At 42.5% G+C, this 27927-nt stretch overlaps 1 protein-coding gene, 1 long non-coding RNA gene and 1 other non-coding gene across 3 annotated transcripts; 1 reads left to right on the forward strand and 2 right to left on the reverse strand.

Moving 5' to 3' along the window:
• The first annotated feature begins 383 nt into the window (after nucleotides 1-383).
• On the forward strand, nucleotides 384-16171 carry LOC118501289. Its single transcript, XR_004903912.1, has 3 exons — nucleotides 384-394; nucleotides 13015-13020; nucleotides 15780-16171. It is a non-coding gene; the product is annotated as an uncharacterized LOC118501289 (long non-coding RNA).
• Nucleotides 15851-27069, reverse strand: EIF4G2 (eukaryotic translation initiation factor 4 gamma 2). The gene is made up of 22 exons (XM_036029029.1): nucleotides 26672-27069; nucleotides 25165-25291; nucleotides 24770-24835; nucleotides 24154-24294; nucleotides 23509-23611; nucleotides 22732-22863; nucleotides 22576-22642; nucleotides 22338-22489; nucleotides 21880-21990; nucleotides 21609-21692; nucleotides 21430-21528; nucleotides 21007-21148; nucleotides 20752-20912; nucleotides 20267-20380; nucleotides 19548-19673; nucleotides 19336-19440; nucleotides 19001-19216; nucleotides 18657-18915; nucleotides 18205-18409; nucleotides 17882-18093; nucleotides 17672-17793; nucleotides 15851-16683 (listed from the first exon to the last, which is right to left on the reverse strand). The coding sequence occupies exons 8-22, from the start codon at nucleotides 22419-22421 to the stop codon at nucleotides 16618-16620; spliced, it is 2106 nt and encodes a 701-aa protein (XP_035884922.1). The 5' UTR covers nucleotides 22422-22489; nucleotides 22576-22642; nucleotides 22732-22863; nucleotides 23509-23611; nucleotides 24154-24294; nucleotides 24770-24835; nucleotides 25165-25291; nucleotides 26672-27069; the 3' UTR covers nucleotides 15851-16617.
• Nucleotides 20071-20213, reverse strand: LOC114501227. The gene has a single exon (XR_003684977.1). It is a non-coding gene; the product is annotated as a small nucleolar RNA SNORD97 (small nucleolar RNA).
• Nucleotides 27070-27927: the final 858 nt, after the last annotated feature.

Raw genomic sequence — 27927 nt, forward strand, 5'->3', positions numbered from 1 at the left:
GTTGCCTCTTTTGTGTGCCCTGACAGGAGGTCAAACCCATAACCTTGGCATTTCAGGGGCAATGCGCTAACCAGCTGAGCTACTCTGCCAGGACCTGAGAAAAATATTTTTAATCTCCAGGCAATATGACTTTCCTGGAGCTCTTTAAGTATCCCTTGTTTTGATTCCACTAATGAACAATTTCTTCCCTGGGAGAGTAAATAGCCAGCAGAGGCGAGAAAGACCTTTTACAGGAGACTAGTATCAGCTCCTAAAAGTAGAATTTGGAGCACAGGCCAGTGCAGATTTTTCCTAAAGGAGGTTTCTGATGCTCTGGTTTCTTGCATGTGTTAGAGCAGTAGTTCACATCAATCGTGGTGCTTGCCATATACACCAGGGACATGGGAAAGGGTATGTGCCACAGGTCAATCAAGTTCATGTAGATCTCAGTGTGTCCTCTGATTTGAGTGGAGCAAGTCAGCAGGCTGCAGCCTGTCATCAGGGTCTCACTTTGCAACAGGCCCTGATGACAGGAAGGCTGCCCTGGCCTCTGACACTTGCATTGATGTGACAAAATGCTTCACTTTTCAGCCTCAGTATCCTTATCTATAAAACAAGATTGTTTGAGATCCTTTTAAGCTATACATTTCAGGGTCATTGCAGAATTTTATTTTATTTTACTTATTTATTTTGGGGGAGTAGGAAAAGGTTTATTGATCGAGAAGTCACCAACCGAGAAGAGAGTGCCTCAAATCCATCTTGCTCGCTGGACTGGGTTAAAGCTTTTGAGGGGTTAGAAGGAATAGGCGTGTGCAAATGCTGTGGGAGTTTTCCCCGGGGGACTTTGGAGCTCAGCCATTCATGGTAAGGGAGCGCCAGCACTGGATCCCTCTGGGACAACAGACCCTCACTTCTGAAAGGGTCTGGGATTCAAGTTGCATTCCTGTCCTAGTCTTTTGGTTCCATGGGTGGGGCTGGGAAGGGTCTTTGGTTCCAGTGCAGCTGGAGGTCATTCTGTCCTCTGCGCCTGCTTCCACTGCGTGGCTTGTGGTTTTAGTCTGTTGTCTCCATTGCAGAGAATTTTAAACAGACTGTCCAGTCTGTCTCAACTGCATTAGTAACTTGAGGTCTTCTGTTGTGGGTAATTGAAAACCATGTCTGCTATTTGAGGCCTAATATTTTCAAACATATAGGTAAGTTACATTTTTGCTTGTGCAATATATATATTTACTTTTGCCTTTGCTTATCTGTATTCTGCTTACTGCAGTGAAAATGTTATTGTAACATTTGTCATTTTGCGAATATTGAGTTTTGGAAAATATCTCAACTTTGTATGCGTTTTCCTTGACTTAGCTGAACGACTGTAGGTCGCCACTGCTACGACATTCTGGGGGCAAATCTGCGTCGCTCCTGTGGTGTCCACAGCTAAGTAGTGACAAGAACATTAAGGTGCAAACATCGGGCTGGATGTTCAAGTTCCTTATCAAGAAATCACTAAATTTTGAATTCTTGTCAGTTCTATCTCCTGAATAGATCCCTAACCCAGTGTTCCCCAGGGCGTTTTCTATGAAACATTAGCCCCAAAAGATACTCCTTAAAAAAGAATGTGATAGCCAAATAGGTTAGGAAAACGCTGTATTCTCTAGCCCTATTATAATTAGGATGCTTTGGGTGGCAATCACAGAAAACCATCTCAAACTGAGCTAACACTATGGAATGATCCTGCACTGGACATGGAGGGGCGGGGGGCAGTTGGGGAAAAGAAGGTACACTTCAGTCTGAAGACTCAGCATTGTCACATTCAGCTCACTCCTTCTTTTTGTCACGCATATAGGAGAATATGTGAGGTAATAAAATGTGACAATGGTGGGGAGCTGGGGCAGGGGAACAGGACAACTGTAATAGCATAACCAATAAAATATAATTTTAAAAATGTGAGAATAATGCAATACCTATCCCCCAGCAGCTTCCTGTGTACCTTTCTCAGTTGCACCCCTCTCCATTCCCATCTATGATACTTCTGAGTGAGGTATTTAACCCTCTTTTGGCAATTCAGGTCATAACTGGGACACTGGTTACTGCTGTGTGCACTACAGAAAGTGAGGTATGTGAGGTTCCTCGCCTTTGCCCTAAGTGACCCAGACTACTGATTGACTGAAGTGATCTATTCCTATGTCCCCACCAGACAGTGAGCTCAAGGACATGGATTATATCTTTTTTGCCTATTTTCCAACAGCCAAGCATAAGACTTGGCAAGAAAGTGGGTGTTAATTTATATTTTGTTTTTAACACCAAATTTCTTATCTAAAAATAGAGGTTGCAGGAAAAGATCAGCCTCTCCACACTGCGGTCTCTGGTAGCTCCATCCTTCTCGCCTCCAATGTGTTTGAGCAAATTCATTTTGTTGGAGTGATGGGTACACTGTGTCAATGCAGCCACATGGTGAGTCGCCAGCGTGGTGACACTCAGATGTGCTACCAGACTCTCCATGTGGCTGCAAATCGTCAGGTTGCTGTTTCTTAGAAACCATTCTTACTGCTCACCAGGTTTTGTTCTCCTTTTGACAACTGTGAAGACACTGAACATTACTCAAATCACCAAAGGATCACTACTCTTGAGCATGATCCTAATAAGCAAACTTGTGGATTGGTCTTCAGTCCCAAACAGGCTGGATTCAACTGAGTGGGGTGGAGTCTCTACGATAGCATCTTCTCCAGAGAGGGATCAATGCCAAAACCTTTGTTCTCTCCTGGAGTGTTTTGTTCTTTGAAACAATGCTGCTTTGATTTCTCCAATGGGAGCTGGTGCTTCAATTTCCTTAACTGGAAAGAAGTGGAGACTTCATTTCCTGCCTCGGCCTGCTGCTGAATTGTCTTGGCCCACATGTGTGTGCTCGTGCCTGTGAGCAGACACACTCGTCACTTATCTCTCCTCCTGCTGCTTGGAGTGGCAGCTGGAGCAATGCAAGGGACCACTCTTGGGCCAAGGAGGTAGGACAAGGGAGTACCACTATATTCCTTGGCATTGAGCAATTATGTGAGGGTCGGAAGTTGAATGGTTATTAAAATCTTGCTTCAGCAACCTGCAACTCTCTTGCTGGTCCAGTCTGAACACCCTGGCATTGGAACCAGGTGTTTCCTTCCACAGAAATCAAGTTTCCATTCTCTGATCATCCAAGAGGACTCAGGGATTCTTCCTGCTGGGATCTCACATTGCGAGCAGCTGATCTCCCCAGCCCCAATTCAAGGCAACTTTGAAGCTCAGTTGTCTCTTGAACTTTCAGTGTGCTCCCAATGACCGTCATGCTCTAGCCAGTGGCCCCTTGTTACTTGCAGTGGGGGTGGCAAGTGCCTTACAGTTTTTTGGTCCCAGTGAATGGGGTCTTTGGAAAGAACTAGGACCTTTCATCCGTAGAAAATAGAGGGAAGTCACACATCAGGGTAATTGTTGGCAAGTTGGTAGTTTCAATGGTAGGAAGAAAGGAAGGGGATAGAACTAATTCCTGATGAAGTAGAAGCTGAGTCCCAGGACACTGTGGCTGAGTCTTCAGTGCAGTCCTTGGTGGTCAGCAAGGGGACCCACATCAGGGCTCATCAAACTTTAATGGCTTAACAAATAGCCTAGGTTCTGATCCAGTGAGTCTGCAGTGACACCAGATATTTTGTATTTCTAACAAGCTCCCAGGTGGTCCTAGTCCCAAGACTATACTTTGAGTAGCAAGGTTGTATGTATGTCATTGTAAATATATCCTTGGTGGGGGAACACCTACATTTTTTTTCAATGTAGCTGAAAGTCCTGACAAAGCAATTACATAAGGTGGGGGAGACAAGGAAGAAGGAGGGAGGAGTCAGAGAAGGCTCAGGGAAAGAGGAGATGTGGAATGGTTATTCTGAAGTGCAGAAAAGTGGGCACACCAGCGAAGTAGTACAGTCTGATGGTGAGAACGGTGGAGGAGCTGTGTCCTTGGAAGAAAGGAGAGGGGGAGTGGTTAGAAAGTACTGGTGGGAAGCAGGGTGAACACTGGCTACACTGAGGCCTTTTGCATGAAAGGAAAAACAGCAGAGGACATGCTGGCACCAGGGAACAGCCAGGTTTCCTTCAGAGCAAGAAGATGACAGGAATATTCAAAGAGAGATGAAGGATACTGGTGTGCTTGCTGGTGACAAACTGTGGGACAGTGTGTGGAGGAAGGATTCAGGAGAGCAGGGGTTGGGGAATTGGCACAGATTCATAGCTATGGAGAAGTTATGGGGTAAGGGTCCAGGGTGGATGACCAAGGGACTTAGACTCTGGTGGTCTGAGGTGGGAATGAGGCATTATGGGAAGGTGGGTAATAAGTTCAGGCTGCAGTGACCGGCCATTGGCAGGCATCTTTTCTCAGAGGCAGAAGGGAGGGGGCATGAGAACTACAGGAGTGACGTCACTCCTGGAACAGGAGGCTGGGCCATTCCTTCTCTAGGGCCCTGTTGCACTGTGGCACTGGAGCATGAAGCACATGGATGCAACCTTGTCTCTCCTTGGTGTGTTATTGATATTGCTTTTTTAAAGCAGCGTAGTCAAATAATGCAGTGTCCACATGACACTGGGGACTTAGTGTCCACTGCTCAGCATTTCCAAAGACAAACTGATAATTGTGTTTTGAGCCCCAAATATCATGCACGCCAGAATATAAGGTGGCCTGAATATAGTACAGTCAAAACCCCATTCTCACCATAAAAGTTCCCTCACTGCCTGAGAAGTTTTTGATTACCTTAAAATGATAAACTTCTGGGATGTAGGCAAAATGAGTAGTCCAATGTCTACTAATAATATTTAACTTATTAAATTACAAATGCACATTTAAAATCACATATAACATTCACATTTCATAACTATTCAAATTCATGACAAAAATCTTTGACCTGAGTCTTGGTCTCAAGCCACTTTCCAAATCATGTAACATGGTTTTCGAGAGAACGTTCGCTTCCCTTTCATGGCGATGTTTGAGATCCAAGCCAGAGACTCTATGTTCAACTGGAAATATTACACTGAGCCACAAGTGCTCATCTGGATCACATCAAGTCATTTCGCTGTTTGATTTGTACAGTAAGTGGGTACTTTCACTCTCCAGTTAGCATGTGATTTTTAAAGCAATCCTTAAAATGCTTGTTTTTAAGTTTTGCCCACTCGTTAGATTGTGTGATCATCTCCAAGAATAATGGTTAAATCTGTGTTAAATTTCTTTGTACTTTTGTTTCATTTTGCACTAGGCCCACCAGGGGGCCTCCATAAACGTCAAAAACTGACATTGGTTGGACCATCTCACGCCAGTGTGCGTTGACAGATGGTCACTGGAACCAATTCAGTGCCAGCAGGAATCCCCAGTATGGGGTACGGAGAAGAATGAAACTTTTTATTGAGTGCAAAACAGCTCAATTGTGGTACAGCGTGGTTATAAAAACAGCGCAGCTGTGAGGCAGCCCCAGCACCAGACAGCTGTGGGACCAGGCCCCTCTTCAGCTAGACAACTCTGCTGTCAGTGCTCTGCTTTGAGCTGTGCTCGTCTGCCCCAAGAGATAGTCATCCCTAGAAAGAGAAAGTGTATTCTCTGAGACAGAGGGGAGCTAGCTGCCTTATATAAACAGAAGTCCCTAATCCTGCCTCCTGATTGGCCTGTCCTCATGCTAATGAGGGCTCCAAGTCCTCACAGTTTGATTGGTACAAAGGCACTGTCTTGATTGGCCAGAATAGAGTCACTCTGATTGGCTGAAGCTACACAGCTTCAATTGGATGGGGAAAGCTTTAGTCCTACAGTTGAAACAGGATTCCAGAAACTCCTTTAAAGAGCTGGCTCAGATGGCAGAAACCTAGCGCATGCAGTTCAGCTCAGAGGCAGGAAGACCAGTGCCGGCTTCTCTGTGAAGTGAAGTCTGCATTAGAGGCCTCTTTGCAGAAACAGCTGTTAGGCTCTGGGTTTTGTTGTTGTTTGTTTATTTGCTTGTTCAATTTGAGCCCAGTTAGCCACCAGGAGGCCTTCTTAGAGGGTATCATTTTTTTTCAGGGTTCACATTTGTCATCCCCAAATAAATAATACATTGTGCAAAAAAGTAGGTGAGAGGGCCTTATGTGATTGGAAACAAATTGTTAGAGCTAAAATGTCAGGCCACTACTTCTCTGGGTGGTAATTTTTGGTATTTATGGTATAGGTTGCTATGTTTTCTGTCATTTTCCCCACCTTTGGAAATTGGCTTCAATGTCCATGTCTGATAAAAAACATTTGAGTTTTAGAGCTATTCAGACTCTAAACCTTAGTTCTTTTAATGACAAACTATATGACTTTGGGCTCTGGCTTTATTTGAATGGTGGCTTTATCTGTCTTAGCTCCACTTTCCTACAGTTCAAGTTGGGATGATAATGTCTGCACCCCAGGACTGTGTGGGAATCCAGTGCAATAATGTATGCCATGGGCCAGGCACGTACTTGGGTTCAAAAAAGTTAGTCCTTTCTCCTATTGATTTTTAAGAGAATTTTGTGGTTAACCCTTTATTATGAGTATGCCAGATGCTTTTCTTAGTTTGTCCTCTGTTTATTTTGAGCCAAACAGATTAGTAGATAAATCCATCAACATTTTCCTTATGGATTCTGGATTTTTTTTTCCATGAAGTTAAAGAAGCTTATGCTTCAGGGCCTGCCATGTGCTTTGTTTGGCCTTTCCCAAGGTCCGGTACCTAACTTTGCATTTGTACTTTTGTATTCTGTTTATTAAATGTGTCTGGTCTGGTACATGAATCATCTCTTTGTCCAGCTGTATATGCTCCCCACCCATGAGTCACTTAGTAGCCATCTTGGTTATATGATCTACTGGCACGGTACCACAGCTCTTGTGTTCAAGTATGCCTTATTTTACTTAATAATGGCCTCAAAGCACAAGAGTAGTGATACTGGCAATTCAGAGATGCCAAAGAAAAGCTATAAGGTGCTTCCTTTAATGAATAGACAACAGTTCTCAACTTAATAAGGCATTTTATCATCTTACAACAGTTCTCAACTTAATAAGGCATTTTATCATCTTACATCATCACAAGAATGGTAAACATGGTAAGATATTGACCCTTATGACAGTATTGTTATAATTATCCTTTATTATTATTAATCTCTTACTGTGCCTTATTTATAAATTAAACTTTATCATAGGTATGCATGCTTGAGAAAAAACAGCATACACACGTAGAGCTCAGTACTGCCCACAGTTTCAGGCAGCCACTGGGGCATTTTATAATGTCTCCCCACAGATAAGGGGGAACTACTGTACACAAATTATCAATATCAAGAATGAAAGAAGCATTATCAGTATAGGTCCACAGACATGAAAAGGACAAAAAGGATAATAAAACAAATAAGTCTATGGATATATATTCAAACTTGGATGAAATGGACCAATTCCTTGAAAGCCTGTTAGAAAAACTCACCTGAAAAAGAAACAGAAAACCTGAATAACATATCTATTAAGAAATAGAATTTGTAGTTAAAAACCTTCACACAAAGAAAAACCTAAGCCCAGGTGGCTTCAACTAGAAAATTCTACTAAGTACTTAAAGAAGGAATTTTACATATCTTTTCGAAAAAATATTTAAAGAAAAATTTTCTGTTTTCACAAAACCAGCATTATCCTGATACTAAATCTAGACAAAGATAGCACAAGGAAAAAAACCCAAAACTAGACCAATATCCACATGAACATAGATGCAAATTCTTCAACAAAATATTTTTAAAGAAACTTGACCTAAATTTCATAAATCATACAAAAATGGATCACAGATATAAATGTACAATGTGAAACTATAAAAAACTTTTATTTCTATTTTATTCTATTTATTTATTTCCCCGCCCCCAACCCTGAGAGAGGGGAAGGGAGGGAGAAAGAAAAGGAGAGAAACATCAATTAATTGTCTCGCACACTCCCAGCTGGGGACCTGGCCAGCAACCCAGGTGTGTGCCCTGACCAGGAGCTGAACCAACAACCTTTCAGTTCATAGTCAGCAGTGCTCAATCCACTGAGCCACACCAGCCAAGGCAAAAAGCTTTTAGAAAAAAACGAAGAACACTTTTGAGTTCTTGGACAAATAATTTTTACATCAAAACATGATCCCTAAATATTAGACAATTTAGACCTAATCAAAATTTAAAACTTTAGCTCTACAAAAGACACTGTTAAGAGATAAAAAAGTTACACTTTAGGAGAAAATATGGCCAACAAATTTATCTGATAAAAGACTTGTATCCAGATATATTAAAAAGAAAAAATAACTCTCAAAACTCACAGTAAGAAAACAAATAACCTGCCCTGATCAGCATGGCTCAGTTGGTTGAGCATCATCATGCAAAGCGAAAGGTCGCTTGTTTAATTTCCAGTCAGTGCACATGCTGGAGCTGTGAGACCGGCCCGCAGTTGGGGCACAAGCAAGAGGCAACTGATGAATGTTTCTCTCACATATCGACGTTTCTTTCTCTGTCTTTCTCACTGCCTTCCCCTCTTTCTAAATGTAAATAAATAAAATCATTTAAAAAACACACAAATAGTTTTAAAAACAGGCAGAAGATTTGAACAGAAACTTCACCAAAAATATATGAATGGCAATAAATATGTTCAAAGACATTCAATATCACTAAACATCAGGGATTTGCAAATTGAAACCACAATGAGATAACACTACACACTTATTAAAATGGCTAGAATTAAAAATCTGGGACTTCAGTCAAGTAAGAGGCATAGGTAAATATGGCTCTCCTCCTTGCACAACCACATCAAAATTACAATAAACTACAGAACAACTATCACTCAGAACTGTCAGAAATAGAGTTGAATGGAAGTCCGACAACTACAGAACTAAAGAAACCACATCCATCCAGACGCAGAGATGCAGAGACATGGAATAGGCTGGTTCTACTCACACTTGTGTGGTAAATAAAAAGCCGGGGGGCATATCTCAGTAGCAAGGGGTCCCAGCCCCACACCAGGTCAACCAGCCCAGGGTTCCAATGTCAGGAAGATAACCACCTATAACTTCTGGCTGTAACAACCAGCGGGGTTTGAGTTGGTTAAAGGAACCAATCAGTCCCAAGCAGTTCTTCTTAAAGATCAAACACACAAACTTACTCAGTCAGACTCCCTCCCTCTGAGTTCCAGCACTGGGGTAGCAGCTTGAAAGGCACCAGTGGCATGCAGGGAAGAAGTGAAGTGTCTGGCATCAAGGTGGGAGCTGGGGGACAGAAAGGTGGCAGAAACCATTGTTCCTTTTCTGAACCCCCCTCCCATCCCCACCACACAAACACAGAGTCAGCAGGTGGGGACCATATGAGATTCCCTCAACCTGGCTAACACTATTTATGCTTTCTGGAGATCCCCTGAAGCTCTGCCTCACTCAATTTAAAGGCCCACCCAAGCTATTAACAGTGGCTTTTCCATATGAATGACTGGTCTTGGCTCATGCTCCACAACTTCCTAAATTCTCTCAAATAAGCAACAGCCTCAGCTTCCCTAATTTGGTGAGGGAAATACACATGCAAGTCCAGGAAGCACACAGAGTCCCAAACAAGGTAGATGCAAAGAGGCCCACTTCAAGACACATCATAATTAAAATGGAAAAGGTTAAAGATAAAGAGAGAATCTTAAATGCAGCAAGAGAAAAGTTAATTATCTACAGGAGAGTTCCCATAAGACTGTCAGATGATTTCTCAAAAGAAACTTTGCAGGCTAGAAGGGATTTGAAAGGACTAGACAAGGTGATGAAAAGCAAGGACCTACAGCCAAAATTACTCTACCCAGCGAAGCTATCATTTAGAATGAAAGAGCAGATAAAGAGCTTCCCAGAGAAGAAAAAACTAAAGGAATTCATTATCACCAAACCATTATTATATGAAATGTTAAAGAGACTTACTTAAGAAAAAGAAGATCAAAACTATGAACAATAAGATGGCAGTAAATACATATCTATCAACTTGAATCTAAAAAACATACTAAGCAAATGAGAAGAACAGAGACAGAACCATGGACATGGAGAGAGTTTTGATAGTTGCCAGATGGGAGGGGGAGTGGGGATGGGTGAAGAGGGGAGGGGATTAAGAAGTACAGATAGGTAGTTACAGAATAGCCACAGGGATGTAAAGTACAGTATAGGGAATGGAGTAGCCAAAGACTTATGCACATGACCCATGGACATGAACAAGGGTGGCAGAATTGCCTGAGGGCATGGAGGATTCTGGGTGGAGAGATGCAAAGGGGGAAAAATTGGACAATGGTAATAGCATAGTCAATAAAATATAATGTTTTAAAAAAGCTCAAGTCCTTACTACGTCCAACTAGTTCTACCTGTAGCTCCTGCCACTCACCAGCCTGAGGCCCTACTCTCTGCTCAGCCACACTGGACCCCTGAGTGTTCCTCAGACACTCAGAGTCACGTGTGCTCCTGTCTCTGCCTCCCCTCTGCCCCCAAGGTTCTTCCTCAAGACTTCTCCGAAGACCACCTGTGAATACCCCATTTCTAATGGCATTCACATCTCTCCCACTCTCTTATTCTGTTTTGTTTCTCTTTATATAATGCTTTTTACTTCCCTAATACTCTATATTTGTATATTCTCCTCTCTCTTTCCTTCTCTCCCTCCCTCCCACCCATCACACAGAATGTTTGCTCCATTCAAAAGCTTTGTCTCATTCACTGCCACATCCCTAGCGCTGGCACGATACCTGGCATGTAGTTGGTACTCAGTAAATATTTATGAGATGAGTGGACTTGTAAAGCAATCCCACACCTGTCCAGCACTGTTTTTCATTACTTGTCTGGCTGACTCCTTGCGATGACCCTGGGAGGTAGACAAACCAAGGGTTCTTTCACAGATAAGGCAAATGAAGTCCAGACAGGTGAAACAATTGGCCTAAGCTCATGGAACCCTGAGTAATGTGGAAGCAGGGATTCAGGCTCTGGTCTGTGACTTGGCATGTCCCATGCAGAACTGAGCAGTCCTCAAAGATTCACTGCTTATTGATCACATCTTTCCATCATCATCCACAGTTGACAGGGGGACCAAGCCGAAGCCAAAATTCTCACTTTCCCCTCCCCTCACTGATGAGCACGTCCAATAGGTCTTGGTCTTTTTTTCTTTTCGGATGTTCTGAACAAATATCCTTGTGTTCTTCTGCCAAGAAGGGGTGGAGGTGTCTACTCCTGGGTTCTCAGCAGTGGGCGCTAGAGAGACGCCATCCCACCCTCTTGGAGTAATTCCAGCAAGGTAGGGAAAGACAGCCTGTGGGTCTGGGCTGCCTGGGTTGACTTCAGTGTCCTGTTTCTGTTTCTTTCTGCCCTGTGCTCAGGTGTCTCCTTGGCCAGAGCCCTGGCTTTCCTTGGAGGACCACCCTTGGAAGTCTGTCTCTAAATCTAGCGAGATAGGTGGGAAATACTTTGTAAGCCCTCCTGGCCCCATTACACAGCCAACACCTAAAGCTGCTCTGTACAGCTACCTCCCGTGGAAAACGAAGGATGTCCCCTCATTCGGATTCTGTTTTTCTGGTATAGAGCAGGAGGGAGGCAGGAGCTCTGTGGAGCCAGGAGAAAGCGAAGTTGAGTTCCTAACTCTGCCTGGAAATCTCTTCCTTGAATGTTTGCTGGGAAAGTGACTCTTCCTTGAAGTCGGCTTCTCCAGGATGTTGTCTTCTCTCAGCGCAGCTGACACCTTGCTCACATCTCAGCGCCCCATCACCTGCCCCCGTCCACATGATCTGCTCCTGTCTGTCTGTCTCCCCTGCTGAACAGTGGGCTCCTTTGGGGAAAAGACACCATCCTACCTTGCTGTGCCCCAACCCTTGGCATACTTTAATGTACAAGTGAATAAATTAACTTTATGTAGGAAATTGGGTGCTTTGTAATTGAATTGGAATCATTGGAAAATGGGAAGGCCAGGGCAGCACAGATGAAAAGACTTGTCACATCAACAAGCATCCATCTAGTGCACTGGTGCAGGTACAAAAATTTTTACAATGTAAGTATCTACTAAGGTCAGTCTCAGAGTTACATGAAGTTGATAAAGTTTCAAGGCCATCCCCTTCGCAGGACTCTCTGGACCCTAAACCTAATTTTGTATTCTCTAGGAGCCAGACCTCCCCACGTTGTATCAAATTCAGGTTCCACAAAACCTGGATTCACCGTTGCATTCAATCACTGTTTATTGGCCCCTAACATGTGCCCAGCACTGTGCGAGGAACTGGGAATATAGCAATGAATAAGGGAGACATTCACAACCCTCTTGGGACACTTCTCAGTGCCGTGGAGAGATGGGCAGTGAGCAGGTGGTCACAGCACAGTGGGGTGCTAGATGGGGAAGTGAGGTACAGTGGTCTCACAGTGGACAAGTACCTTTTTTTTGACCTTCCACCCAGACCCCTTATGAAATTTTTTTGTTGTTTTGTTGTTGGGAGTCTTGGTGGGAGCCTGGGCCTGCTTGATGCAGCAAGGGCCCCAAAGGTCCAGATCTGTGCTCGCTAAAGAAAACCAAGGCAGCCTGGCCTGGACACATGACGATGTATGCTCAGTTAACTGTGGGCCTCTGCCTGGGGCTCTGAGCCTGGACCTGAAGTCACTGGAGAACTCACTCAGAGGAAGCTCCGGGGTTTCGTGGGGTGGGTACATCACTGTCCCAGCCAGGTTATTTCTGTGGTTTAGGCTACCCAGCTTCTCTTAGTCCCTGTGCATTTCTAAACCTGGTTCTCTGGGTTTCTCGTGGATCCCTTAAGTGGAGTTCCAATAAATTCCCCTTCTACTTAGTTTTCCCAGAGTAAGTTTCTCTTCTTTGCAACCAGAACCCTAACTGGAACAAACTCCTAATTCAACCTGGGCAGAGGAAGGCATGCTTTCCAAGTGTAGAACATCTATGCTAACATCTGAAGGAGAGTAAGAATAAGTTAGATGAAGGCGTGGGGTGAAGAGGTGGGATGAGTAGGGAGAGCAACGATCCAGGCAGAGGAAACAGCCTGTGCAAAGGCCCAGAGACTGGATGAAGAAAAAGTAAAATGTAAAAAGGGAGAAACAGCAGGTGACTCGAGGTCTTGTTAGATTAGGGAACTTGAATTTTATTCTGAGGAAAACCAGGAGCCACTGAAGGGCAGTGGAAAGCCAGACTCTTAGGACAGGCCACTCTAATTGCAATGTGGAGAGTGGACTAGGAGAGCAAGATGAGAGGCAGGAGACCAAGTCAAAGTGTGTTGCTGTAATTCAGGCGTAAGATGGTGGTGCTGGGACTAGGGTGGTGCGGAGGAGAGCGATAGAGAAAGTTGCTTCAGTACCTACAATGTAAATGAAACTGGTAGAATGCAGTGATTGGTTGAGAGGGACAAGGAGGACTCATGTTTTGGGATTGGATGAGGGTATCGTTGAGAACCAGGAGAGAATGGTTTTTGGGTAGAGCGTTTGGTGATAGACACGTTCAGTTTGAAGTGCTGGGGGCACATTCAGATCATGTCCAGGACCCGAATGGATGTGCAAGTTTGACATTCTGCTGAGGTTTTGATCCAAGATACAGATATCATTGGCATACAGATGGTGATTGGAGTTCCAAGAGTTAAGCGACAGAGCCAAAGGAGGAAAGCAGAATATTCATAAGCCAGGCTAGAGAAGAGAGCCTTCAAAGGAGACTGAGGCCTGAGAAGTCAAATAGGAAGACCAAGAAATGCCCATTAGATCTTAGCTGGTGATTGGAAGCTCAGGATGTAAGTTCTTATGAGAGACATTTTGGAAAAGCTACTGAGATGTGAATTCACATACTGGATGGGGAAAAAGTAGGTGTACAGTTGTGAGTACGTCAAAGTTTATTTTTCTATTTAATTGCATCGTTTCCCATACCAACAACGGTCAACCTACTTTTGCCCCACCCTGTACAATGAAGGATACAAGAGGCAAGGTTCTAAACTGAGTGACCCATGTTTACCTGATTTAGTTCTCCCAGCAATCCTTAACCACCAGCCCCATTTACAACAAATTGAGACTCCATTGAAGTATCTTGCCCAACGTCACGCTGCCAGTTAAGTGGTAGGGATGAATCCTAGATTGATCTAGAACTCAAGTTCTTTCGACAACCACTTCCTTCTCCTATGTCCAAATCCTGCCATGTAGGGTAATTTTATTAATTTGTGATCAGGTTCAACAAATATTTGAGTTTACTGTGGGCTAGGTACTGTTCTAGGTGCTGGGGATACAGCAGTGAATAAAATTTAAACCTGTTCACATTCTGCAGGGGATCAGATACAAATATTGCAGTATGTCATGTAGTAATGGTAGACATGGAGATTCCTAAAGCAGACAAGAGAGGGTTACATTTTAAATAGGACAGTAGGGACCCTACTAGTAAATGTGACATTTGAGCCAGGACCTGATGGAGCAGAGGTAGCCAGCCAGCCAGTTATCTGGGGGCTAACTAGAACAGAAAACCTCCAATGCTTGCATGTCCCAGGAGCCAAATGGAGGCTAGGCCAGTGTGGCGGGAGAGGAATGAGCAGGAGCTGTCACAGAAAACTAGACCAGAAAAACAGGGTGTAGAATAAGGACAGGGAGCAGGGCAAGACTAGATCCAATGTAGGGCTCTATAGGCCAAACTTAGTTTTTTTTTTCCCTCTCACTTTTTATCCTCACCAGATGTACTATCAAAGGCTGCCTATAGAATGAAAACCTACTGGCTATAGCACTGGGTATGAATCTTGAGAAAGCTTTGGCTTGCAGTTTCTTTGAGAATGAAGAAAGAACAGGAAAAGTAAGTAGGCAACTCTTTCCAAGAGGCATTAAAGATGCGGATTCTTATTTTTAAGATAAGTCACTACATATTTGCATACCAATGTAAAGGCATTATTTATACAAAGTGCATGCTGGGTACATACAAATGTTCCATAGTATGGTAGGTTATAAAATACATTGTTCAGTGTCTAAAACAAGATGTAAGTGCTACTTCAGGGGTCTTATGAGTTGTTCTTCAAGCATGGGGTGGGGCAGGGAGTGGTGAAAACCTAGCTTCTGCAACCAGTGAGACAAATGCACATCTGGCCTAAGACTCTTTGGCCCAATATCCTAGCTGAATTGGGAGAGTTCTGGCTGTAAACAGAAGCAAAGACCTACTTTTCTAACCACACACCGCATTTGCTAGGTTAAACCGTTTCCCCCCTTGATAGGGAGGTCGGACAGGCTAGGAATAATGCAATTTATAGCTCATTTTCCCAGCCTAGCAGTTTCCCGAAATTCTCTTTTATCTCAAGTATTTGTACCAGTCTCTACTTGGCCTGGATTGTACTCAGGATAATCCACCAAATACTATGAATCTGTTACTTGTGTTAGGATTTCTGTGAAGAGGAAGACCACTGAAATACAGAGGGCTGGCTTTTCTGAATCAATATGACACAAATAGTGGTTCTACTCACTACTCCTCTTGGAGATGAACCCAACAGAACTGTCAGGCATCGCAGTTCTGTCAGGCGCAGCAGTACAGGAAGGTTTATTACTACTGTCTACCTTGAGAGGCTCTCCCCTAAGAGGGCACCTAAGACTCCACAGCAGCTGCTGCTGGGAATGCCTGCAGGTTGAAGAAATGCTGTCTTGGCCATGAGGGTGGTTATTAGCCTCTCTGAGGCTATCATGTAGTTCATGACAACGAAAAGGTAAATGTCACCACGTTTGTTGCTATGCATTAGCAACGTACTCCAAATTCACAAGACTTGTGATCTCAGCACTGCCTTTGGTCACAGGAGCAGTCTATATATTGGTTACTCCCAGTAACCTGACCTGAGAAAGAGTTAAGATATTAAACGTTCCAAGTCTTATTTGTTCATAGATTGGTGGATGTCAGCTTAGTCACACTCAGCTACATCAAGTATCACAATGTTTATTGATAGATACAAGTATATAAAATCAGGGCATGAACATGACTTGATAAATTAAGTAGACTTAATTTCAATACTATAATAAGAGGGACCAATTCAAATTCTCACCATTTGTTTCACACCCACAAAAACCACTTCAAGGGCATTAAACGATCTCTCAAAACTGATCAGTTTTGTGCAAGTAAACCATGTTTCTTTTAAAAAGACGTGTGCACTTGCCCAGGCTCAAGGATATTAAAATCTAGCACATAAAGCCCATTACTAGAGGTAGAAATACAGGCAATATACTATTACGGCAACAACCATCAATTACAGTTAAGAATTTTTCTGTAACAACCAAATGGATAATCAAATATTGCAACAACTCAAGTATTACTGAGCAAAGTGCATTTCTACAGTATTCAGTGTTGCTATTCAGTTTTCTAACTTAAAACAGCCTATGATAACTGGCAGCAAAGAAGATCCTTGCAATAGACTGCCTTCTGCTTGAGAACTTATGATGTAAGTATTGCATGCTGCTAATATACTATCTAAACATTAAAGATACTCCTAAAATATTTGATGGTAGACTATGATTAAGACATTACACTACAAAAAACCTTATGCAGAAGGAAATCCTAACTGACGTGCTTCTGCTTTAAATATTGTGAAAACATTACAGCGGAATGAATTTTCGCAGTGGTTAGGTCAAATGCAGTTACATCATATCAACAGTATGTTTTGCACAATTTAAGGCTTTGGCTGGTTCTTTAGTCAGCTTCTTCCTCTGATTCTTCTTCTTCAGCAGTTTCTAGCCAGGTTAGCCACTGATTCACCTGTGAATTAATTTGTAATTTTAAGATAGGTAGTACTTACAGAGAAAACCTCAAAGCAGAAGTTTTGATTCAGGACCAAACTAGCAACCCACTCAAGTTCTACGTGTTTTATAATTGCAAACAGCCTCCGAGACACACTGCAAATATATTACTTGTAAATTAGCCTTGAAGTTACTTTTTAAAAGTATTCATTATTAAGATTTGGGATAACACATAAGCTGTTTATGTGTTATCAGACGCTTTGACACTACTCCAATTAAATTTCACGATCATTTTAGTATGAGACAGTGGCTCTTTTCCAAACCTATGTGTGTTAAAGCAGTACTGTGGAGGAGAGAGGGGAAGAATACAAGATTCCAAAATAGATTTCCAGCTCTATTCTGAAACTGCATGACCAGATTCTCTTCAGAACAGAGCTAAATGTAAATGCTGCCTGGGTGACTAAAACTAGTTTGTGAAGAAGTAAAACAAAAGGCATTGTAGATCAGTGTATCTCACAGCTGGGTCCCCTGGAAAACCGGTATTAATAATCACCTGGATGGTGTACCACAGACCTATTAATCAGAATCTCTGGGATTAGGACTGGAACCTGCTTTGTCATTTTAGAAATCCCTAGGGCTAAATTCCACTTCGTAAGAGAGAAAATTAAGCTATGAGAAATCTAGGAGCAATCTCCTCTTAAGTAGCATAAAAAACACCCAGTCTTGCACAATCACCCAATCTTTGTAAATGACTTGGATTTAGTAAAAAAATATTAGCCACTTCTAGTATCTTACACACACAACTAGCACTAGGACTGAAGCCTTTCACTTCACAGCTTCACCTCATTTCGTTAGGGCCTCCTTTACTGCAGTGTGTAACAATGCAGAATGATACGTACAAACCGCTATAACAACTTTGCTTGTATTTCAGTTTTAAAGGCTCTTCGTTAAAGTAATACTAAGTAAATTGGAAGAAGCAGACCAAGTATCTCCAGGAAAAGATTTACCTGGAACAAAGCCTTGCCCTTCCCTGGAAACTCTTGGGTTATATCTTCCTTCCAAGCCAAGAAAGCTTCTTCTTCAATAATTTCCATGTCATAGAAGTGAACAAAAAAGCGGAGTAACATGCCTGAAGACAAAATGTAATTCCGTTATTTAGTATGCTGTTTAAAAAAGCACCCCACACCTGCCCCTCTTTCTGACATGGGCCACCTCACCTTTCGGGAAGTTGCTGTTGTAGCAGTGCACCTGAAGAGCATACAGGGCACTGACTTGTAGATCAACATGATCGTGAAGGAATTTCTGCATTACTGGCTTGAAAGAAAGAAGCAGTTGTTTTTCCTGCTCTAATTGTTCTTTGGAAGGAGCAGAGGAAGAATCTGTTTCATCACTGGGCGGGTTTACTTCACTAGAAATATACTGTAGGAAGCTAGAGAGAGAGGGCTTGTTAGAACCCAAAGCCTATTTTCTACTTTAAGAAACAGACAATCTTGATCCTTTCCGCTACAGACTTTTTGTGGAAGACCCAACTTTACCTTACCTAGTCATTAAGATGTTCACAAATCCTTTATCTACATGAAGTTTTGGAGAGATGTTGTCCTTAATCCACTTATATATGGTCTGAGGGGATGGGTCCAACTTTATTTGCTTCAACAGTTCCTTCTCCAATTTGAGGAGTGGGAATAAGAAACTAAGTCCCTTTCCTTCCAAAATCTCCAACATGCGATCCTTATTTTGATCAATTTCTGAAGAGACAAAACCATTTTGCATCATCAGGTAGTAATTCCACAAATGTACAAGATTCATGAAACTCTTGACTTTTAAAGCAAATTAAGGCAGGTGAAAACCGTAATTTTTAATGAAAGTGCAATCTATTTGTGCGAGGTCATGAGAGTCATTGCCTGGACAGGATGATCCCACTGTCTGGCCTACTCAGGTACCAAGGAATCTAGAGTTTGTATTTAAGTAGCAAAATTCTGAGCATTCTCTTACCTGGGAGCATTTTCTGCATATTGACCTTGCTTTGTTGGAAAAGTTCTGTTAACCATTCTCGATCTTGTAATTTAGCTAGTTGCTGAAGACAAAGTAAGAAGAGAGGAAAATGGGTGCCACTTTCCAGTGGTTGAGCTAGTTCTGAAATGCTCACCAGCTCTGAAATGATGGCACGAGCTGCAAACTGTGCTAAATACGATTTCACCAAGGGGATGTCAACCTCCAGTTTGGGGCACTGGTCCAATACATTCAAAAAAGCCTTAAAAGGAACATATACACGGTCAGTTTATTAGTTGTCAAATTTGAATAGAAAGTATTCTCACAGAATCAGGCAAGTGTTCTACCTGCATGAAGTTGTCACTTGTAGCTATTCCTTCCTGTTTGAGTAAACTGATCAAAGAACTTGCTTTTTCTTTATCTTCATCACTTCTATCTAGTGACAGGATGATTACTTTGCTTAACATCTCAGGAAGAAAGTGTTTAGGAGCTCGCATTTCTCTTACACCATTGACAGCTTCATTCGCATTTCCACTGTTCAGATATTCAGTCACAACAGTTTCCTGAAAAGAACACAATGCAAACGTCTTCAATGCTTAAAAAACAAAACAAAAAAACACCCCCCCCCCAAAACCCCCGGAAGTACTCCATGAATTAGATGATGGAATTATTTGAAACTTACAGTTAGTTTAAGTAGTTCTTCTTTGGAGGGTGGTGGCTTTTTACTGGTCTTGGCAGGCTTTTCCTGAATCAGTGGTGGATTAGTTTTGAGACCAAGCTGAGGTGTCTAAAAAACAGTAACATACGTATGAATGTTCAATAACAAATCTTTAAATAAAAAAAATCTTCAGAAAGTACTGAAATAGAACAAGTTGTCCAGCTACGGTCAAATACCTGTCCCAGAGGTGGTGTTTGAGTGCGTGGTGGTTGCGCACTAGGAGGAATCATAGTTATCTGGGGCTGAAGCTTTGGCACTTGATTTTTATTCATTAGGAACGACTGAGCAGGCCTCAGACTAATCTAGAATTGAACATAAATTAAAACAGGTATCTAAGTTAACAAAATGCAGTTGAATGAGATCTAAATGCAACATTCCCAAATCCTAAAATTAAGTTAGCCTACACAAGTGCGATAATCTCGGACAGGAATATAAATTTAACTAATAACCAAAAAAGTATTCCATGTTAACAGGTTTAATTTCTGGCAAGAAAATTAAAAGATCTGATCCACACAAGAATAAGGTATTGTTAAATCTTGTATTTGTATCAGAACTTTCCTAGGATTAGCATCACTTAAATAACCAGAAAATTGCATTAGTTTAGAAATAATCTTGCTTTATTCTTAAGTCTTTCTATTGGGAGGGAAATCACAACCCTTGGACATTTTTTCCTTGCTCTTGCTAAAGACTTTAAGAGGCTTGCCCTCATATCTCATAATCGTCGCTCACAGGACGCTGGATATACAAAGAGAGAAAAAGTAGTACAGAAAAAAAGAGAAAGAGAAGGTGAAGAACTCCAGCATTAAGTCCTCTTAACGCATCTTTTTATAATCATCGGGCAATAGGTTTCTAAATTGACAAACTGTTGTATATTAAGTAACATAGGCAAATGTACCTCATCTGCATTAAGCTGTCCTTTCTTAGAAAACCGAGGTGGCATATCCTTCGACTGTCCTTGCAGCTGGGATAAGAGTCCCTGACTCTGGTTATGGTAGAGCTGGCTTAGCCCCTATTTCAGAAAGGGAGAGAGAAAGTCTAGATAAAAAGGGGTCCACAAATTATGGTAATAAAGTACCACAGGGATGAGCCAAGCCATAAGGAAAGCGTAACTGAATTTGCCCAGAGAAAGTACAAGATGAAACAGGGAAGAATAAAACTCTAACCTAACTGTCAAATATAGCGACGCGATTTTACTAATACTTTACTAATCTTAAGGATTAAATATTCCACCCAGTTTAAAATAAATGCCACAGATATAAATTTGGTTTAGAAAAACATACACAACCCTACAATATGTGCATTTTTAAAAGAGCAAAACTAAATCACACACATTACAGAATTTAGTGCTTGTTACCAGAGCATTTTTAAGTGTCTTCTCACCTGGCTTTTCATAAACTTGCCTCCCATCTCTCCAAACTGTGACTGTGTGGGAGGCATGATGTGTCCCCCATGGCCATTGAAGAGTTGATTTGAACGATGGCGCCCCATGGTGGGTGAAAATCTATCCTGGATAACTCCTGGACCGGTACCAATTCCGCTACCTTTAAATACATACATGGACAACTTTTTACACATCTACTACTACGCTATGCTGATTTTTTAGTTTAACCAAACCACCGTTCTGTTCAAAATCACCTGGCATTTGTCCAAACATATCAGCAAGTCCTCCAAGTGGGTCCCTATCCATTTTCATCCTGGGTGGCATGAAAGGTCCCTCCAGAAAGAAGTCACTCCTCATCCCTTGAGCCATAGGAGCTGGAATAAACACTCCTAGATCCTTTAGAAACAAAGTAAATAACATACTTGTTTTAAACATTATTTTGTGCAAAACTAAAATTCTTACATCAGGGGAAGAAAACAAAAACTTGTAGAGTATTGAAGTGCTATTTATATAATTTCTGAGCTCCACCAGGTAAGATGAGTGTCTCAAACAGGTTTTAGGAGGGCCTTTTGGCCATTACAATCTTAAAGCACACTTGATTAAAACAAAACAAAAAAACCTCAAAACAACAAAACACACACACACACACACAACAAAAAAACCCCAAGAAACCTTACTTTTACTGCATCTTGACGGATTTGATTGATCGTCTTTGGTCCATTGTCAAGAAAAGCCTTGCGAGGAACCCAGTGGTGTTCTCGCAACTCTACTGTATCCTTAAATTTAATGAATTTAATTTTAGTATTCTGAACAGAAAAAGTGAGCACACAAACATAATTAAAGAAACCAGTTTTACCTGCAGCAGGAAACGAATCCTTGCTGGCAATTCCTTACTTAACATCAAGGAGCACATTCGGGCAAAGTACTGATCCATTAAGGACTAATAAAAGAAAAAGAAAATAGTTAAAACAAAATACTATGGCAAATGTATACTACTTAAGGATGTTAAGACTTCTAGATTATAATCAAGGTTAATGGCTAAATATGACAATCCCCTATATCATAAAAGTCACCTGATTTGAATATTAAGACAAACTACTTGTATCATCTGTTAGTAACACACATACCTTGGCTCGTTCATGGTCTAATCTAGGTCCTACTGTCCTCATTATCTGACAGAGGCATTCCAAATCTTCTCCCATATCTTTGAGTTGGACTCTCTTCTTCTTTTCCAAAAGCTACCAAAAGAAATACCTCATGATTTAGAAAATCTTTGTTTAAATGTTTTGTATGTCTGCGCTGACTCACAGTTCTCACAGTATCTAACACAGTATTTTTTCTATTTGGTCTGTGCTGAAAAAATTTGTCCAAATTAAGCAATTATATAGGTATGTAATCAGTTCTACCCCATCTTACTACACTGCATACTTACCTCCATATTCAGAATTGAAATAAGTTTTGCTGACCATCTAAAATACTTGTTAGCCTACTACCACTCTCAGATAGCAAAAGATAAATGACTCATTTCCCCCAAATAATTGTGTACCCAGTTATTATCTAAGCCTAAATTCCCAAGTACACTTACTGTTTTGATGCACTTATGAAGGATAGATTCATGAATAAGATCAAGCTTTCCAAGTTCTCCAATGAATTTGATGTTCCCCAACATCTTGATCTTAGCAATGGCTCTCTGTTCCTCCTCCTCAGGGAGGAGGGGGTTTTCACGCTTATCATAGACTGGAAAAAACAGGAAAGAATAAAGTCAACATTCAAAATTAAATTGAAAATGTACAGAACTACTTAGCATCAAATATAATTCTTACCATCAACATTTCTGGTTCGGTTTTCAAATTCATCTTGTAATTTGGAAATTAGGAGGCGTCTGAATGTCTATTAGAAATAAAAGACATTTGGCAACTTTTATTAATGAAATCTTTCAAATCAACTTTAAAATAGGCAAAGCAAGCACTACCACTTACTGTGCTTTGCTTCTGTCCTGGTTGACCCTCTGCTGCTGGGCCATCAAAGTTTGGTGCATCTTCTGCCAATCGCAGACATAGCTGAGCATACAGTGAGCTATACTTTGGCTCTTCTAGGGCTTTGTCCACAATCTATAGGAAACACCATTTTTTAAACTAAATATGACAACTTAAAGAACCCTTCATTTATTATTTAATAGTTTCTTGTAGACTTAATCTTAGATCTCAAGTTTCTTACTAACTATGCCTCATTTGTAATTTAGGAATAAGAATACCTCTTTTGCAAGAATTACTATGTAAACTAAATTAGATAATGCATATGAAGTAGAAAAACACAAATATTTAAATGTTAGCTATTACAGCATATTAAGTAAGTCCAGTTATACAGATCTCACACTAGCCACAACCTACTCCATTCCCTGGAGTTGAAAATATGCTGAAAATCAAAACTGTAAACAGATGCTGGATGCTCTATCAACTATCATACAATTCATCCCCAAGATCAAAATATGGTGTTTTCCACAGAATGAAAAAATGCAAACAGCCTGCTAATAAGTCTGTTAACTTTATAAGCATAGGTAGTATGAACAGTTTAAAACTCACTTCTTAAATCGGATACCATTAATATTTAGTTGGTCTTTTTAAAAACCCTTATTCAGAAAAACTGTTATCTAGCTCATAACTCACAAGTTTTAAGCAATAAATTCAAGTGTAAAAAACCCAACTTGAGTTTGTTAAATACCCCCCCCCCTTCAGTTAAGTCAACATTTCACTTACCAGCAGTATGACCCCTTTAAGGATGAGTTTAGACTCTACACCCACATTGAGGAGCTCAAGGCATAGCTTGTCAAACTTTTCAGGAGTAAGCTTATTTAGTATGCTGGGGGAAAAGGAATCACCTTTCAGTGTCAACCAAAGAAGAATTGTGGTGAAAAACAGCTTTTAAATTACGTTCATTTTTCTTCTATCATCTCCCTTTAACATCAAGGCATTTCTCCTTACTCATTTAACTGAAGGGATATTTAAACAAAGCTATCATTATTATTTAGTTTATAGTATCTGTACCTGATTCAGGAGAATCCCTAAGTGTCTGACAAGTACTTTCTTCACACATGCTCAAAACCCAGAGAACAAGGGCCTCCTTATTATCAAGGCTAGATGCAAGACCCAAGGCCTGTTGTGTGCTTCACTGGGTTATACACCAGACAATGCCAGCACAACAGACTGAAAGCAACTCTAAGCCCCCCAAATACTGATGGGTACTGTTCTTTAAGATAAAACTGTCAACACTGGCATTTCTTAAAATACATACTTGGTGTATGAACATTGTCTTCTGAGTAATATAGCATACCCACAAAAGAAATACAACTAACCCATTCTCCCCACCTTTTAGTTTAAGATCAAACAGACTCACAGACTTACCCTCTTACTTTCCTGAAGATTGCATCATGTCGTTCTTTTTCATTTGCGGAGTTGTTTGCTGCGGAGTTGTCATCTCGTCTAGTGCTTCGTGCAGGAATCCATTTCTGAGCGTTTTGCCCTGGGGTTTTCCCCAGGAACTCGCTAGTAAAAATTAAGTAAGACCATTTAGAACATAGCACCCAGTCACATAAATCAAATGTTATACTGATCAGAAGTCCTTCTAAACAGAGAAATCACTCAACTTCCCTCACAACCACATCTCACAATCAGTGGTCCTCAAACAATAGTGTACATCTCAATCACCTCAAGGGCTTTTCAAAGAACATTGCCTGGACCACTCCCAGCTTCTGCTTCATTGGGTCTGGAGCCCAATAATTCACATTTCTAATACAGACTCCCAGGTGATGCTAATGCTGCCACACCTTGGGAACCAACATTTTCTAATGTCTTGTGACCATGTTGCACGATTAACCTAAATTTAGGTTATGTGGTAGAAATCATGACCAATAAGGTTAGGATTCCTGATGTCTACTGCCATAACCATATTGTTATACATGACAAAGACAATACAAATCTGTTATTTGAAAACCTCATTGTTTCGACATCTTCACAGTACCTGTTGCCAGCAGTCTTGGGATAGTGCTGAGGTGCACCCCTACTTCCTCCTCCGCCCGAAGAAGCACTAATTAAAAGAAAACATTAAAAAAAAAATCTATATCCCAAATGTGTTTCATTCAGAGAGAGAAAGGATCTCATTAATTATTCTGTATTTTAGAAATTATACCACATATGAAGACTGAACTTCGGCCAAATGAAAAGCCAAATAATTGAGCACATTTATTTTTCATATGGCAATAGGAGGTAGTGAAAACTGAAGGACTTTAATAAACACAAACACGACACATTATAAAATTAAATGTACAGCATATTTATTCAGAATTACTTGGTGTGGTGATTCTTTTGATTCTGTTATTGGTTTCCAGCAATTGACCAAAATAAATCTATACACACCTGAAACGAGAAGCACCCCCTTCTGCAATCGCACTCTCCACTTTGGCGGCTTGACAATGAAGAGTCTTCAAAAGAATAATATTAATGGATGGGGTGGGGAGGGATGGGGATGGGAGAAATGAAAAACCTAGAATAAAAAAAGAATACCAAAATTAGACACTGCTAACATACAAATCCATAAACCCTCCAACTATAATGTCAGATCATAGCACTGCAGTTGGTCAAACTTTCACTGCATTGCAGATCTCATAAGACTAAAATACAGTCAACAAATGGACAGTAAAATATTTTTTTTTTTGTCTAGACACTGGAAATCCCCCTCTGCTCAAGGATGCAAAAAAGAACTTTCACAGAAAGCTCAACTGCTAAGAACGAATCTTTGAAAAAGCCACATTCTACCTCCTTTAAAACTGAGTACTGAAATCAATAATATAGAAAGTTTAACCATCAACACAGGGCATATTATTATGTGGAAAATGTCGTAATAGTTTAAAGTCTCAAAGACAAGTGAAACAGACTAGATCAGGGACAACCAGACTATCTACCAGTTTTCTTCACTGTCCGTATTTTTAACTCCTCAGCACAGAGGGCATCAGGTAAGACAAGCGAGAGGGGCAAGGGTGTACCGTAGCTGGCACTAAACGGGCGGAAGACGAGGGCCACAACATGGCAGCAGGAACCTCCGCCCCATTTCTTCCCTTCTTGGGAACAAAAGAGCAGTGGATTCCCTCCCAGCCGGGCCTGAGTTAAGCAAGTGTTTCCGACAACCTCCCCACGGAGCCGTCGGGGGCAAGCCTCGGGGAGGAGAGGTGGCCGGCCACGCCGGCCCAGCGGCGACCGTCTCTTTGTTCTCCAGAGGGAAAGGCGGCCTCCTTCCCACCCACAGCTTCCAAAAGGGCCCCCTCCTACCCCATAAATCCCCACGGGACAGACAGCCGCCTCTCCATTCCCTTCCTAACTGACAAAAGGACACAGATCATTGTTCTCTCTCCCCTCTCCTGTCTCAGTAAGGGCTCGCTGGGGATGCCCTTCACTCCCCGCAACGAAGAACGGCCCTGCCGCTCCCGGCCGACAAGGGGAGTTCACACACCTCCCCGCCGGGAGGCCGGTCTTCGGGACTCCTGTGGCTCGGATGGTCCCGCGCCAACGGCCGGGCGCTCGCGCCGGCCCCGGTCCCTCCCCGCTGTGGCGCGTGCGGCCCCGCCACGCTCTCCCCCAGTCCGAACACACCCGCGCCCTGACTGGCCCGGATCCCAGCCCCGCAGCCACGAGGACAGCCGTGGTCACCAGGGTTGCTGTCTTCTACTCCGTCGGAAACAGTAAGGGAGAACAAAGGCGAAGAATTTCCAGGTGCCCGAAGCGCGGAGAAAAGGCTAAAAAGGGTCGCCCCGCCCGAGTCCGCCTGCGGCCGCCATTTTGTACCACTCGAGAAGAAGTGGCCTGTGGACGGCGGCCATTTTGAAGCGCTCTACTCGGCGGCGGCGCCAGCAGCGGCAGCTCCACTCACCTTCACCAGGAACTTAGCAGCTGCCACTGCAGCTGCCTCTTCGGGATCCGGTCGTCAGGGACGGGGAAAGGAAGGGGAAGGGGAACGGAAAACAAAAAAGGGGGAGGGAAGGGGGAGGAAGGAGTCGGGAACGGCTGAAAACTCTCAGCTCAGAGGAGTCGCTAATGCAGCCACCACCCGGTACCCGCCGCCACCTCCATAGAGCTCCGACTCACTGCTGGCGCTGAGGCGTGTCTGAAGCCGAACTTATCACTCTGGGGCAGCGGAACCCACCGGAGCCGCCCCGAATGGCTCCTTCGCCACCCAATCAGCAGCCTGGCTGCTCTTCGCCACCAATCCGCGCCGGATGGCGGGGAGGAACCATACGGCCAAGCTCGGTTGCGGCGCAGCCCCGCCGCAGTGCGCAAAGCCGTATTCGCGAAGGCTCTGAGGCCAAGTCTGTGGCGTAAGGAGAGCTGAGCACCGCCGAGATGCGAGCCACTTGCGTAAAGTTCGAGAGCTCTTCTGAGTCTGCGTTGGCGTGGCTGTCTTATCTTCCTCCTGTCTTTGTTCCCTGAGTCTGTATCCCATGCAGGACTTAAAAAAAAAACCTTTCCCCCCTCTTCCCCGTTTTCTTACCGCACTGTGGGAAGAAAACTCGCCCTTCTCCTACCCTATCCGATTCCTATCCGTAGCCTGTCACAGCATTGATTTCTTGGCTATTCCAAGGAGCCGTGATTGCCCCCTCGCAGACGGGGCTTCCCTGGGACGGGCCTATAGGACTGGGGCCTGGCGCCCCGGGGGCGCAGCGCATGGAATCACTGTTGGGCTCCGGCTGTTCGGCTCCTTAGGGTAGGGGAGCCGGGATAGTAAGGTTCAGGAGACTAGACGTTGCACCCCAATACGTAAAAAGAGCTTCATTTAGTTCCCTATATATTCCACCCCCTGCTGAGTTAGTGAGAAAGGGTTGAAAGGAGAAGTCTATTGTCTGTTTTAGTACTTCACACAAAAACAGCTTTTCCCATGTATGCCTGGCCAGCGGTCACGGAGGAATACCCAGAATATGCTAGGCCAATTGTAATAAGTGTTTGCGGAGCGCGAGCGTTGGAGGATTTTAATTGCTACTTTTTGGATTTTTTTTTTTTTTTCAAAATAACGAAGTCTCCTCTGTGTATTTCTATTTTATGTAAGGTTCGACGTAGCAAATAGGATTAGGCTTTTCAAAGCCGGCTGGATGAACCATTTATACTTCTCAGGTAAAAAGAGGGGTAAAATGA

This window comes from Phyllostomus discolor, chromosome 6 (assembly GCF_004126475.2).
Source record: "Phyllostomus discolor isolate MPI-MPIP mPhyDis1 chromosome 6, mPhyDis1.pri.v3, whole genome shotgun sequence".
In the NCBI taxonomy this organism is placed as follows: domain Eukaryota; kingdom Metazoa; phylum Chordata; class Mammalia; order Chiroptera; family Phyllostomidae; genus Phyllostomus; species Phyllostomus discolor.